The sequence below is a fragment of the Anolis sagrei genome, chromosome 6 (genome assembly GCF_037176765.1).
Source record: "Anolis sagrei isolate rAnoSag1 chromosome 6, rAnoSag1.mat, whole genome shotgun sequence".
Taxonomy (NCBI): Eukaryota; Metazoa; Chordata; class Lepidosauria; order Squamata; family Dactyloidae; genus Anolis; species Anolis sagrei.
The window spans coordinates 127,705,411-127,721,401 of record NC_090026.1 but is presented as its reverse complement, the minus strand read 5'-3'; the positions used below and the strand labels follow the sequence as shown (position 1 = coordinate 127,721,401).

At 43.5% G+C, this 15,991-nt stretch overlaps 1 protein-coding gene across 1 annotated transcript in view; it reads left to right on the top strand.

Annotated features, from left to right (window-relative positions):
• Positions 1-2,778: 2,778 nt before the first annotated feature.
• The window catches only part of OBSCN (obscurin, cytoskeletal calmodulin and titin-interacting RhoGEF), a 289,411-nt gene continuing 276,198 nt past the window's right edge, over positions 2,779-15,991 (top strand). Inside the window, exons 1-2 of the mRNA XM_067470395.1 lie at positions 2,779-3,005; positions 10,973-12,119. Coding sequence (XP_067326496.1) covers positions 10,982-12,119 — 1,138 coding nt within the window. The 5' untranslated portion in view covers positions 2,779-3,005; positions 10,973-10,981. The remainder of the gene's footprint in view (positions 3,006-10,972; positions 12,120-15,991) is intronic.

Sequence of the window (15,991 nt, the reverse complement as noted above, 5' to 3'; positions counted from 1 at the left end):
ATGTATGTTACTGAGATGGTTGTCGAAGGCTTTCATGGCTGGAATCACTAGGTTCTTGTGGGTTTTTTCGGGGCTATAGGGCCATGTTCTAGAGGCATTGCTCCTGACGTTTCGCCTTCATCTATGGCAAGCATCCTCACTACCTCTGAGGATGCTTGCCATAGATGCAGGTGAAACGTCAGGAGAAATGCCTCTAGAACATGGCCCTATAGCCTGAAAAAACCCACAAGAACCTACTGAGAAGGTTGTATGCATGAATATCACCAGTAGGATTCTACGCAGGTGCATCACCAACAGGGTTCTTTGAAGATGCATCACTGACATTTCTCTGCATGTAGGGTTCTATGCAGGGTTCTATGCATGAATGTCACCAACAGGATTCTACAAAGGAACATTATCATCAGCATTCTTTCCATATGCGTCACTGATAGTTCTATGCACATATGTCACTGGTAGGGTTCTATGCAGAGACATCAACAGGGTTCTATGCATGAATGTCACCAACAGGCTTCTATGCAGGAGCATCATCATCAGGGTTCTTTGCATATGCACCACTGATAGTTCTATCCACATATGTCGCTGACAGGGTTCTATGCAGGTACATCACCAACAGGGTTCTATGCAGGAACATCAACAGGGTTCTGTGCATGAATGTCAACAGGATTCTATGCAGGAACATCACTAGCAGGGTTCTATGCATGTATGTTACTGAGAGGGTTGTATGCATGAATATCACCGGTAGGATTCGACGCAGGTGCATCACCAACAGGGTTCTTTGAAGATGCATCACTGACATTTCTCTGCATGTATGTCACTGATAGGGTTCTATGCAGGGTTCTATGCATGAATGTCACCAACAGGATTCTATGAAGGAACATCATAAGAGTTCTTTGCATATGGATCACTGATAGTTCTTTGCACATATGTCGCTGACAGGGTCCTATACAGGTACATCACCAACAGGGTTCTATGCAGGAACATCCTCATCAGGCTTCTTTGCATATGCATCGCTGATAATTTTATGGACATATGTCGCTGACAGGGTTCTATGCAGGTACATCACCAACAGGTTTCTATGCAGGAACATCAACAGTGTTCTATGCAGGGTTCTATGCATGAATGTCACCAACAGGATTCTATGAAGGAACATTATCATCAGCATTCTTTCCATATGCGTCACTGATAGTTCTATGCACATATGTCACTGTAGGCTGTTAGGAATTGTGGGAGTTGAAGTCCAAAACACCCAGAGGGCCCAATGCTTGGTATTTCTGCATAGGAGGATTATTTTCCTGTTGACTAATAAAACTACCTTGCAGATCAAGTTTTTGCTCTACTTTCAGAGCAAAAGAAATGTTCTCCCATCATACCGGTGCTTCCCTTTCCATGCTGTCAATCACAGGAGCAGCCACCTGTTTTCGACACACACGGTCAACTCTAATGGGTGCAAGCAGATCTTTGAGGATCGTTGACCTTGGGTTTCTAGCTCGGCCTTCCCTTAACTCTGTATTTTGCTTTGGAGAAAACAGTATTCCAAGCTGCTGCTGAGAGCAGCGTCATCACCCGAGTTAACCCAACAAACCTAGGGTGTATCTACACTGTACATGTAATACAGTTTGACACCACTTGAACCACCATCACTCCATGCTATGGAATTATGGGGTTGTAGTTTGATAGCCTGCTCTGTTGAAGAGTGCTGGCGCTGCACCAGACTCCAAACCGCAGGGTTCCATAGCATTGAGTCATGGCAAAATGGGGCGAAACTGCAAACATTTTACAATGTGGATAAGGGAACTCCCAGCAATATGTCCCTAAATCCACTTTATCAGTGATCTAGGATTGTCTGCACACCCCTTTCCTCTCCGAAATTCTACCCTAGTTATATATTTCACCTGGTCATGCTCAGCATTATTTTTTTTATTTTTAAAAAATTATTACATAGGTTTTAAGCGCTGTTGTGCTATTGTTAATGTTTACTGCTTGTTTTTTTCTTTATGAGTTTCATTTTATTGTTTTGTATTTAGAATCAAGTGTAGTTCGTGTCCTTGTTTCATGGAAGCCTTGCGGGGAAGATTGTTGTCTAAGTATTTCTTGTTTCATGTTTGGATTCTTGGATTGTATGAATGCCTACTCATGCCTTGGATTATTGTTAGTTAATTGGTGTGGACTTTGCTTTTATGAACTTTGCTGAACTTTATCCTGGACTACTTTTGCTCCTACTTATCTTCTTACCTAATTGGATTTACCTATTCCTTTAAAGTGCTTTTTTACTTTGCTGGTTTTTTTAAATCATCTTCAATAAAAGGATTGTTTTGAAATCAATGGTGTGGTGTTTACAGTCAGACGACTTTTCCTGTCCTGGAGTGCAACAATATGTCAATAGATGACTTGAAGGTACACACAAGACTATTGACGATGGAAACTAATCCTTACGTCAGTTGATTGTTGTTGTTTTTTGCTGATGTATTGTGGGCTCGGCCTCATGTAAGCCGCACCGAGTCCCTTGGGGAGATGGTAGCGGGGTACAAATAAAGTATTATTATTATTTATTATGGCCTTTGGGGTCTCTTTTAACTCTTCTCGGAGAGCCTGTCTCCCAGTGGTGGGCTTCCTAAAAGACGTTGCCCTTTCGTCTCTCCACTGCCTGAAATGCAATCTGCCTGTTAGATGACACCGGTGGCTATTTTGGACATGGGAGGCCCTGTCCGGCCGCCCAACTGGACTGTCGTAGGGTGGATGAAGGGAGGGGCCGGAGGGAGGCTAAGCCCTGGAGCTCTGGAGCCACATTGGGGGGACTGAGGGGATCGCTGTCCGCAAGTCCCCAACCTCACTGGGGTTTCTGTTTTGTTTCTCCCTGGGCACACAAACGGGGAGGCCGACATTCACCGGGTCTCCCCATGCCCCCTTCGCCATCCTCGTCCCTTTGGTCTCCACTCCAGAAGGATCTGCTTTCTGCCATTCCAATGCAAGTGGCCTGTTTCGTCCAAGCTTAAGCAAGACTCCAGGTAAGCATCCAGGTGTCAAGTTTGAATGCAGAAGGGAGTCTGGATAATGAATGTCTTTGGAAAGAAAGGTTGGAAAGATGAGCCGTTTTAGTTGAAATGAACCTGAAAGTTGAAGGTCAAGATTTGAGATAGTTCTCTCTTAAGGGCTTTGCTTGGTGATGATGGAAAGCTGTGATTTTCAGCTGCTACAAAGAAGGAAACAAAGCAATTCTACAAGTGGCTTAAACTTGAGATGTTGAAGTTTAGATTTGGCCAGAGTGATACGATTCTTTGGGTGTGATAGAGATGGAGATGGACACAAACACATATTTGCTTTCTCCCCATTTTGGTTTCGTCCGCTGCTCGGTTTTTTGGCCTTTGGTTAATTTCTCTGACCTCACCGCTCTTTTTCGGTGGGCTTTAATCCTAGCTGCGGCAGCCCCCCTTCCCCATTCCTCGGCTTGCATTTCTACAGATGGGCTCTGAAAAAAGACGGAGAATGACAGCTGGGTCTATTTTAAGAGCGGTATCTCAGTGACATGGAGTGGCTGCAATGGCAATTATGTCCCCCTTTTTGCGTTTGGTACAGATGAATGCCGATCCATATTGAAGACCCACATTTGTTGTTGGAGGGGGAAAGAGAGGTGTCGCTCCTTCTCGTTCATCTGCATTTCTGTTCTATAAGTCTTCAGAGATATAAGAGCTGCCAAACTTGGACATAAGTCCCATAGAAGCTACCAGTTTACAATGGCATATGGCTGCAAAAGTGTCCATCCACTTTTGAGAGTTTGACTTCTGTGGAATTTGAATACACTATGTAAAGCTCCCGGTGGCGCAGTGGGTTAAACCACTGAGCTGCTAAACTTGTTGAATGAAAGGTTGCAGGTCCAAATCAGGGGAGTCAGCCCCAGCTTCTGCCAACCTAGCAGTTCGAAAACATGCAAATGTGAGTAGATCAATAGGTACTGCTCTGGCGGGAAGGTAACGGCGCTCCATTATTTATTTATTTATTTACGACATTTATATGCCGCCCTTCTCACCCCGAAGGGGACTCAGAGCGGCTTACAAGGTATATATACATAGTAAAAGGTAAAGGTAGTCCCCTGACACTAAGTCCAGTCATGTCTGACTCTGGGGTGTGGTGCTCATCTCCATTTCTAAGCCGAAGAGCCAGCGTTGTCCGTAGACATCTCCAAGGTCATGTGGCCAGCATGACTGCATGGAGCGCCGTTATATATATACATACAAATATTATTAGTGTAGTACAATATCAGTTTTAAATATTGCTATATTGTACTATACCAATTATATTGTAATATTATTAGTAATATTACATGTAATATAAATATTATTTATTTATTTATTTACTTTGCTTATATACCGCTGTATCTCAAGCCCGAAGGCGACTCACGGCGGTTCACAAACAGTAAAAACAGTAGAAACAGCAGTGGTTCCATACAACATATAACAATTGACTTAACACATTATCCATAAATTACCAATAAGCAATTACAATGCACACTTATTACAAAAAACAACCGTACCCAATCTTCTCATCAAATATATAATTATAATAAGGAGTCCCTTATAATATCATGTTATTATTAGTATTATATTGCATTACATTATAATATTATAAATTATTGCAGTCATGTCAGCCATATGACCTTGGACGTGTCTACGGACAATGCCAGCTCTTCGGCTTAGAAATGGAGATGAGCACCAACCCCTAGAGTCAGGAGAAAACCTTAACCTTTACCTTTACCTATGCAACAAAAATTGAAAAAAAAATCTGTTCCCTGTTTGAAAGTGTTATTTCCTGTTCAGTTGTGTAGTCTTTACTTTGAAAGTTGTTGTTCTACTCCAGAAACGTCATTTTTGTGCCTGCCACAACTAGGTTGAATTGGTTGAGACTCTGCGATGAGGAACTCATTTAAAGACTATAGCAAAATGTGCTATAGCAGGTTGTTCCTCCTGCAAAGACAAAGTTTTATCAGTTTAATAAACTGATAAGAATTTAATAAACTGACAAGAATCCAGGAACATGAAAGGCACTGCAGACTCCTTCAACCAGAGAAGTCAGCCATAGCAGAGCACCTGATGAACCAACCTGGACACAGCATTTTATTTGAGAACACAGAAGTGCTGGACCACTCTCATAACCACCATGTCAGACTACACAGAGAAGCCATTGAAATCCACAAGCATGTGGACAATTTCAACAGAAAGGAAGAAACCATGAAAATGAACAAAATCTGGCTACCAGTTTTAAAAAATTCTAAAATTAAAACAGCAGAGAGAAAAACAGGCAGGGACATCTAATCACCTTTCAAGAAGAGTTTGCTCCAGGCACAGTCAGCCCATTGTATGCTAATCAAGGTGGTCAATTGAAAAGATTCACACCTAGCCCAACTTACAAAAGCCTTTTGTCTCACCCTGGTCATTCCACAGATATATAAACCCCCTTTTTCCCCAGCTCCAGCAGACCTCACCCTCTGAGGAAGCTTGCCATAGATGCAGGCGAAACGTCAGGAGAAATGCCTCTAGAACATGGCCATATAGCCCGAAAAAACCCACAAGAACTGAGTTTAATAAACTGTTTATGATAGAGCCAATTAGGAAATGACATTTATTATTATTGTTAGCAAAAGTATTAGTATTATTTATTTCAGTGTTTCTCAACCTGGGGGTTGGGTCACAAGGGGGGATCAGAGGGGTCTTTCTCTCCCCCCCCCCCCCAGATTTTGGAATACCTCTTATTGTATATCCAGTGCTTATGGTTTGGGGCCATAGTGGCCAAGGGCTCTCCTAGTCCATTCCCTTTACTTTGCAACACTCAGCATTGCTCAGCTTTCCTTAAAGGTAAAGGTTTCCCCCTGACATTAAGTCCAATAGTGTCCGACTCTGGGGTGGGTGCTCATCTCCATTTCTAAACCATAGACACCTCCAAGGTCATGTGGCCAGCATGACTTCATGGAGCGCTGTTACCTTCCCGCTGGAGTGGTACCTATTGATCTACTCACATTTGCATGTTTTCGAACTGCTAGGTTGCCAGAAGCTGGGGCTAACAGTGGGAGCTCATGCCACTCCCCAGATTTGAACCTGCGAACTTTTGGTCAATAAGTTCAGTAGCTCAGCGCTTTATCCTACTGCACCACCGGGGACTCCTTAGCATTTAGCAAAACCAGTTCAGCCCAGTTTAGCCCATACAAAGGACTGGAAGTCCATTGATGTTATGTAATTCTTCCAAGCCATAATGGATTTTATGTGTGTAGCCAATATCGTATGTTATGAGAGCTTGGAGATAGGACCAAAGTCTAAACATGAACATCAACACGAGCAGTTCAACAGTGGAACTCTTCGCCCTGGAGTATGGTGGAGGCTCCTTCTTTGGAGGCTTTTAAACAGAGACTGGATGGCCATCTGTCAAGGATGCTTTGAATGCAATTTTCCAGCTTCTTGGCAGGAGGTTGGACTGGATGGCCCACAAGGTCTTTCCCAACTTTATGATTCTATGATCATTTTTTGCCATGCCATTGGCTATAATATGACTTACATGTCTATGAATTCTGGCATCTCAAAGAGGTCCTGCATCCACTCTACTCCATATTACTTCCAAGTTCCAGATCTTTTCTATCTTTCTGTGACTGCAATCCACATTCTGAACATATTTTGCCAAGAAAGCCCTATCATAAATTCAGATTAAAGTTGCCATCAGTCGGAAACGACTTGAAGGCACACAACAATCACAACAACCTTTTTGTCAATACGTGATGGAGATGGTCACCATAATAAATGGCTTTAAGCTTGTATTAGATAATGATGGATATCAGTTAAGTTGAACATATGGAAAGACAACCGTAGGATAGGGTTATTGTAGTCATAACTTGACCGGGTTTCTGCTAGGAATCCATTGGTTGGGATCCATTGGTGATCTCCACTTATTATGGTATAAGAATGACCCAAACCATGTAGGGCAGTGGTTCTCAACCTGGGGTCCCCAGATGTTTATGGTCTACAACTCTCGGAAATCCTAGACAGTTTACCAGCTGTTAGGATTTCTGGGAGTTGAAGGCCAAAAACATCTGGGGACCCCAGGTTGAAAACCACTGATGTAGGGTTTGATGGGACATAACCAGCACTTTGAATACATGGGTGCATCTACAATGTAGTTTGACACCACTTGAACTGCCATGGCTCAATACTTATGGAGTCCTGGGACCTGTAATTTTACAAGACCCTTAGTTTTCTTCTTCCAAAGATTGTTGGTGCCTCACCAAACTACAGCTCCCAGGATCCCATCACATTGAGCCAAGGTAATCCAAGTGACGTCAACTATCAAGTTGTGCTAATTCTACAGTGTAGCTGCACCCATAGTAACAGAAAGCTGAATGTTCGTAACCAGGACCACAATAGGATCTACCTCAAGCAATTATTTCATATGCTCCTCCATGATTCATGATCTCAAAGGAAAATTGATATCATGGTCTCCATAGAGAACGTCATTTGGTGATGTGATGGAAAAACAGCTCATGCAGAAAGTGACCCAATGTTCTGATTTGAGAAGGATGGGCAGGATTTTTGGGTAGATGCTTCATCATCCCAACTTTGGTGATGTGATGGCTTGGCATATCTCTTGCAAGTTGCTATTAAGGTCTGTTTTGCACAGGCATGGGCAAACTTGGGACCTCCAGGTGTTTTGGACTTCAACTCCCACAATTCCTAACAGCCTACCGGCTGTTAGGAATTGTGGGAGTTGAAGTCCAAAACACCTGGAGGACCCAAGTTTGCACAGTTCTGGTCTAGCAGATGATTCTCATTCCAAGTGTGGCTATCAATTCAATCCCTTTCGTTGGGTGAGTCTCTTGAGCTGGTTGTTAGGTATGCCTGCATTCATCATGAAATTCTCATTTCAATGTTTATTTTGGCTTTGAAACCAATATATTAGAAAGAAAACAGAGATTATGATATGTGCCTCAGCTTGGCTGCTTGGAAATGAATGGATACCTGGCAATACCAATTTTAATCAAATGCCGATGAGCGACTGGGTGTTAAATAGCATGGTGGTGTCTTCAAAATAGTTAGGCATTGTACTTTCCAATGGTCAAAAGATATTTGTGAGCTTTCTGTTACTATGGGTGCAGCTACACTGTAGAATTAGCACAACTTGATAGTTGACGTCACTTGAACTCCCTTGGCTCAATGTGATGGGATCCTGGGAGTTGCAGTTTGGTGAGGCACCAACAATCTTTGGAAGAAGAAGGCTAAGGGTCTTGCAAAACTACAGGTCCCAGGACTCCATAGAATTGAGCCATAGCAGTTCAAGTGGTGTCAAGCTACGTTGTAGATACACCAATGTATTCAAAGTGCTGGTTATGTCCCATCAAACCCTACATCAGTGGTTCTCAACCTGGGGTCCCCAGATGTTTTTGGCCTTCAACTCCCAGAAATCCTAACACCTGGTAAACTGGCTACGATTTCTGAGAGTTGTAGACCATAAACATCTGGGGACCCCAGGTTGAGAACCACTGCCCTACATGGTTTGGGTCATTCTTATACCATAATAAGTGGAGATCCCAATGGATCCCAACCAATGGATCCCTAGCAGAAACCTGGTCAAGCTATGACTACAATAACCCTATCCTATGGTTGTTTTCTCATATGTTCAACTTAGCTGATATCCATCATTCTCTAATACAAGCTTAAAGCCATTTATTATGGTGACCATCTCCATCACGTATTGACAAAGAGTTTGTTGTGGTTGTTGTGTGCCTTCAAGTCGTTTCCGACTGATGGTAACCCTAATCCGAACTTATCATGGGGTTTTCTTGGCAAAATATGTTTAGAATGTGGATTGCACTCAAAGAGAGATAGAAAAGAGCTGGAAGTTGGAAGTCATATGGAGTACAGTGGATCCAGGATCTCTTTAAGATGCCAGAATTCATAGACATGTATGTCATATTATAGCCAATGGCATGGCAAAAAATTGGTCATGCGAGTTCTGTGTGGGAAGTTTGGCCCAATTCTATCATTGGTGGTGTTCAGATTGTTCGGTGCTGTTCTATGGGCTTCTGGTGCAAGTATGCCACAGAATATGGAATTTTAGAGGACCTAGAGACCCACACATGGTAGTGTTTGTGAGCCTCTCCAGGTCCTCTAGCATTATTCTGTCTCATGGATTCAATATCTATAGTTTCACTTACTGACACCAAAAACATTCCCTTCCAGATGTGTTTGTTGTCTTTTCTATGTCCTCTAGTGAAGTTTAATTATATAATCCCATCACAACTATAGTCAAAATATAGGGTTCACTGTTATCCATGGGGTGGTGATGCTCTTGGAACATATCTCCCTGGGTATGGAGTCATGTAGAGTCCAAATAATCCACCACTTCAGGTAGAGGATCTCCTTGGGTATGGAGTCATGTAGAGTCCAAATAATCCACCACTTCAGGCAAGAGGATCTTGGAACATATCACCCATGGATATTGGGATCATACTGTACTATTTTGCAACCTTTACTCATACTAATGACAAATTGGCATTGAATATTTTGAATAATTATTCAGAGTGAGGAGAAGCTCTTTTGTTGCTACATGCTGGTATGTTTAATATTGATGTGCATGGTTGTATATATCTAGGGCAGTGTTTCTCAACCTGGGGTTCGGGACCCTTGGGGGGTCATGAGGGGGTGTCAGAGGGGTCACCAAAGACCATCAGAAAACATAATATTTATTAGTTATGGGAGTTCTGTGTGGGAAGTTTGGCCCAATTCTATCATTGGTGGGGTTCAGAATGCTCTTTGATTGTAGGTGAACTATAAACCCCAGCAACTACAACTCCCAAATGTCAAGATCTATTTTCACCAAACTCCACCAGTGTTCACATTTGGACATATTGAGGATTTGTTTGGTCCAGAACTACCATTGTTTGAATCCACACTGCTCTCTGAATGTAGGTGAACTACAACTCCAAAACTCAAGGTCAATGCCCACCAAACCCTTCCAGTACTTTCTGTTGGTCATAGGAGTTCTATGTGCCAAGTTTGGTTCAATTCCATCATTGGTGGGGTTCCGAATCTCTTTGATTGTAGGTGAACTATAAACCCCATTATTATTATTATTATTATTATTATTATTATTATTATTATTATTTCGATTACTTCTACCTCGCCCTTCTCACCCCGAGGGGGGACTCAGGGCGGCTTACAAAGAAGGCACAATTCGATGCCTATGTTGAATATACATACATACAAAACATCAATTCAACAATTAACAGGTTAAAATCATCAGTACATAACACAATCAATAAACGAATCCCATCAATAAACTAACCCAATAAACAATAAACCCATCAACTGCAACTCCCAAATGTCAAGATCTATTTTCACCAAACTCCACCAATATTCACATTTGGGCATATTGAGGGATTTTTTTGGTCCAGAACTATCATTGTTTGAGTCCACAGTGCTCTCTGGATGTAGGTGAACTACAACTCCAAAACTCAAAGTCAATGCCTACCAAACCCTTCTAGTACTTTCTGTTGGTCACAGGAGTACTATGTCCCAAGTTTGGTTCAATTCCATCGTTGATGGAGTTCAGAATGCTCTTTGATTATAGGTTAACTATAAATCCCAGCAACTACAACTCCCAAATGACAAAAATCAATTCCTCCCCCCCAAACCCCAGCAGTATTCAAATTTGGGCATATTCAGTATTTGTGCCAAATTTGGTCCGGTGAATGAAAATACTGCATATCAGATATTTTCATTTCGATTGATAACAGTAGCAAAATTACAGTTGTGAAGCAGCAACAAAAATAATTTTAAGTTGAGTTACTGTATTGAGGGGTCACGACATTAGGAAGGTTGGGAAACACTGATCTAGCGTCTCCAATGCCAGATATGGAAATGTTTCAAAAATGATCTTGTGATCAAACTTCCCATTGATGACTATTCTTTTTCTCTTTCCCTCATTTTCTTCTTTCTAGATCATCAAGATGGATTACAACTCTTACAGCGGGGTTCCAAGGTTCTTGACCAGGCCCAAGGCCTTTGCGGTGTCCATGGGGAAAGATGCCACCTTGAGCTGCCAGATTATGGGAAATCCCATCCCGATGGTGAGCTGGGAGAAGGACAAGTTTCCCATCCAGACTGGAGGGAGATTTAAGATGGTGGAAGACGGGGATCTGTATCGTTTGACCATTTATGACTTGAATTTGGAGGACAGCGGCCAGTACATCTGCAGGGCCAAGAACACCATTGGGGAGGCCTTTGCTGCAGTGAGCATCAAGGTTGGGGAGCAGACGACGGTGACGGAACAGGCACCGTACTTCATCCAGAAGCCGACATCAATCCGAGTGATCATGGGAGAAGATGCCATGTTCAAATGCATCGTCCAGGGAAGTCCTCCTCTTTCTGTGAACTGGGAGAAAGATGGGAGGAACTTGGGTGGCAGGTCGGAATCCAACCGCATCCAGATTCAATCCCAGGGTGAGAAAAACGCCCTCAAGATCCAAAGCACTCGCTTGGATGACACCGGGACGTATACTTGCCGTGCCGCAAACCCTCTCGGGGCCACCAGTGCCGCAGCTTCATTGGTGGTCGATACATCAGATTCTTACAGCCCGGGGGGCACCCGACATGCCATAGATGTGGGCAACAGCAAGACATCCCCATTGCTGACCCACTTGCAAAAAAGACGGGAGGAAATCCGGAAGACGGACTTTTCCAGCACCGACTCCATCATCTCCTCAGCTTACTCCTCCACTGAAGGACGGTCCAAACTGGGCCTGAATCTCTCCCTTGATTATGAAAGGGCAGCCAGCTTGACTGCCAAAGGCCTCCGAGGTGATGGAGGGTCATATTATGGAGTGACCACGCGGACCTTCACTGTCACAGAGGGGAAACACGCCAAGATGAGCTGTTACGTGACGGGAGAACCCAAGCCGGAGATTGTTTGGAAGAAGGATGGCGAAGTCATCCTGGAAGGTCGAAGGCACATCATCTATGAAGACGAACAGGAGAACTTTGTGCTGAAGATCCTCTTCTGCAAGCAAGTTGATAATGGTCTCTACACTTGTACGGCTTCCAACTTGGCTGGGCAGACTTACAGCTCTGTTTTGGTCACAGTCAAAGGTAAGTAGTTGCAATTGGCAGCCATTAAGTATAACCTCAACTAAGGCCATATCATATATATAGTACTCATGTACAAGTCCAGAAGATTTAGCCAAAAATTGGCACCTCCACCCAAAAGCCCCTCATTTTTCATCTTATCAATGGCTCAATGAAAATGTTGCACCTTAACTCTTATCAAAAAAGGGACTATTATTTTCTCCAAGTCATATGGCAAAATGCAAGAGCTGAGAAAACCTAAAAGAAGCCCAGAACCACTTTATTCCATCCATAGTGGTGCCACTTCTAGACTTCTTGAATGTCTGGACAAGAAAATGGCTCTTTGATTGTAGGGTGGCCTGCCTCTAGAGATACTGGCCTTTCCCCTCTCTGCAGGATGACCATGGATGCATCCATAATTTTGGTCCCAAAACTTGCCCTTGACTTACCCATAAGGTTGACTTACACATATCGTACTCCGGTTCCATGAGAGAAAAGCAGTTGCTAAAGCTGGGGTGGGCAACTATAAGAGGTGGTGGTGGGGTATTAGCTGTCCCTTGAAGACATTTGGAGAGCCATAACCTGACCACCGCATCCACCTGACACACACACAAAAAGCATTTTATACCAAATGCCTTCTAGGACTCATTGGGGCATCTCACCTTTAGAATTTATCTGTATTCATGTTGAGATTTTTGCTACACTTTGTGGTGCTCTGTTTGGCTTTCTTTCTTGATCCATCTGGACCTGTTTGTATGTGGCTCATTTGGTGGTGGCCCTGCATTTTGTTTTTTGGTTGGGGCAAGAGAGAACCTGGATGGGATAATGGATGGCCTGGACTCAGGGTGCTGGATAAGATGAATGCTCAGGCCTTTCCAACCCTAGACTGTGGTTAGATAAGTCTGTGAACTGCTTGTAAAAGCTCACTCTTAGAATGAAAGGGACTTCAGACTTGCCCTGGTCCTCAGTGGGAAGTTTTTGAAGTTATTTCATTGCTCACTTGTAAACAAATTAAAGTTGTAGGTGTAGTGTTTTGCGTGTTGGGTTAGGACTCTGGAGATGAGGTTTTGAAGCCCTATCCCAACATGAAATCCACTGAGTGCATCATATTCTCTCAGCCCCAGAGGAAGGCAATGGCCAACCTCTTCTGAAGAGATCTTCCCAAGACCGCCACGTGATAGCTTCACTTTAGGGTCACCATAGATTGGAAATGAAGGCACACAACAACAATAACATCCAAGGGTCAGGGAAGCAGTCCTGCATCCACCCCATGAACTGGTCATTAACAGTTGCAGTTTGCTTACTATCTCCATGAATTATTAGGCAAGCAGGAGGTGCCTTAACCCAGCCTGTCCACATTCATTAGGGTTTCATCCAAAAGTGACAGAAGGCTGCGATGTCTGGACAGCTGTTTGGCTGCTTATATGCCACGAGCCGGAGGGCCTCCCATCTCCTTCCATGGTGAACAGGTGCCCCCTCGAGCGCAAGCCTGGCCTCAAAGGCAGCAATGCTGAAACTGCTCCCTCATTTGCACAAGAGGGCTGAGGTTGCGAAATAGTATGGGTTGGTCTTGCTTCTTGACTCTTCACCTTCCAAGTGAGCCCTTTGACGAGGACAGTTTGTTCTGCCACTCCATCCACTTCTGCATTTGTCAGTGTGCATGATTTTCACGTAGAAAATGTTGCAGCATTGATGCTCACACCTGGTTGCATTGTCCTAGTTGGTTAGCTCATCTTCAGCCTCTTTGGGTGCATCTGCACCGTAGAATAAATGTAGTTTGACACCACTCAACCTACCATGGCTCAGTGATATGGGGTCATGGAAGTTGTATTTTACAAGGTCTTTAGTGGTGAGATACCAGTGCTCATGGGCATTGGAAAAGAAAGGAAAGGAGAAGAGAGGGAGGGGAGGCCTCCTCTTTCATCCCACATGCTTGTCACCTGAGTAGGTGGAGGTCCTGCTCTGATGGTGTCACCTGGCGCACCTTGCACCTCCTACATTCCCTAGTGATGCAGTGATCCAGCCTCAATTTGGAACATAGCATCTTGTTCTCTAGAGACCCAGCATGATGTAGTGTTGGATTATGACCCTGGAGATCAGGATTTGGTTCCACACTCAGCCATGGAGCCCACTGGGTGACCTTGGACAAGTTGCACACTCTCCGCTCCAGAAAATTCTGTGATATGTTGCCTTAGGGTTGCCATCAGTTGGAAAAGACAACAACAGCAACAACAATAAATATTCTTCTCCAACTTAATTGATTGTTTCAGTCTTCCAAGTATTCTAAACAGAGGCAAGTGGAGGGGAATGTTGCTGGTCATGCTGGAAGGACTTCATGTTATGCCAAACAGGTGGCCTGCCTTGCAGCTGGCGGTGATTCATAACCTTCACTCCCACTGGCAGCCCTCTTGGAGGGCACGAGGCTGGGGCAATGTATTCCTGACTGTGCAACATTCAAGAGAAGCCTTCTCTTATGGGAGAAGATGGCCCAAGGGGAAGGAATAACAAGATAAGGGTCCATCTACATGGCACAATGAATGCAGTTTGACACCATTTTTACTGCCATGGCTTAATGCTATGGAATCCCATGAGAAGTACTTTGGTGAGGCACCAACACTTGTTGGCAACAAGGGTGGAAGTCCTTGTAAAGCTGGTGGTGTCAAACTGCTTTCATTCTACAATATAGATATTGTATAATATAATATTGTAGAATATAAAAGTAGCCATGCAATTCAAAAACCTCATATGTATTTGAAGGAAAGCATTATTATTATTATTATTATTATTATTATTATTATTATTATTAAACTTTATTTGTACCCTGCTAGCATCTCCCGAAGGGCTCGATGCGGTTTACAAAGGCCAAGGCCTCAATAAAACAATAGCATAACAAATACACAACTTAAAGCAAATCAAAACATTAAAACAATAACAGAAACAACAAAAACAATACACCATAACACAATAAAACTAGGGCTGGGCCAAATGTAATGGATACAGATTAAAAAGTGCTGGGTGTGACAGGTGGTATGTCAGATTTTAAGGTAAGTGCAGTGTGCGGGCAATCTTAAAACTCTGATAAAGTGCTTCTAGGACATATTGCTAGAGTTTTCCTATTCTGGAAAGGCACATCGGAACAGCCAGGTCTTCAAGCTCTTCCTAAAGACTGCCAACGTAGGGGATTGTCTGATGTCTTTGGGGAGGGTATTCCAAAGTCGGGGGGCTACCACAGAAAAGGCCCTGTCCCGCGTCCCCACCAGACGTGCCTGCGACGCAGGTGGAATTGCAAGCAGGGTCTCTCCGGATGAGCGAAGAGAACGCGTGGGTTCATAAACGGAGATGCGGTCACGCAGGTAGGATGGTCCCAAACCGAAAGCATCTTGTTTATTGCACCAGTTAAAAACAATACTAATTGCTTTCTCATATGAGCTTTAGTTGATTAATTGAGAGAAATGTGCCAGTTGGAAAAATAATAGTTCCAAAGTAGATAGCAATTTTGTTTGCTTCAGGTGATCCACAGTTGTCTCATAGCATGGATGCAACATCTTATAAGGGAAGGCCTTTCTGATGATTTATTACTGCTTTTATAAGTTCAGGTTGGGGATCACTGGATCACTGGAGGACCTAGTGATTCCTGGAGAAGAACATAGGTCGAGGCATTTGTGAGATGCTTATTATCAATGTCTGGTGGATGTTGTTTATAAAGGTGCATTGGAGGACCTACAGCAGTGGTTCTCATCCTGGGGTCCCCAGATGTTTTTGGCCTTCAACTCCCAGAAATCCTAACAGCTGCTAAACTGGCTGGGATTTCTGGGAATTGGCAAAAACATCTGGGGACCCCAGGTTGAGAACCACTGACCTAGAGATTCATAGAGCAAACACTTCTCTAGGCATTT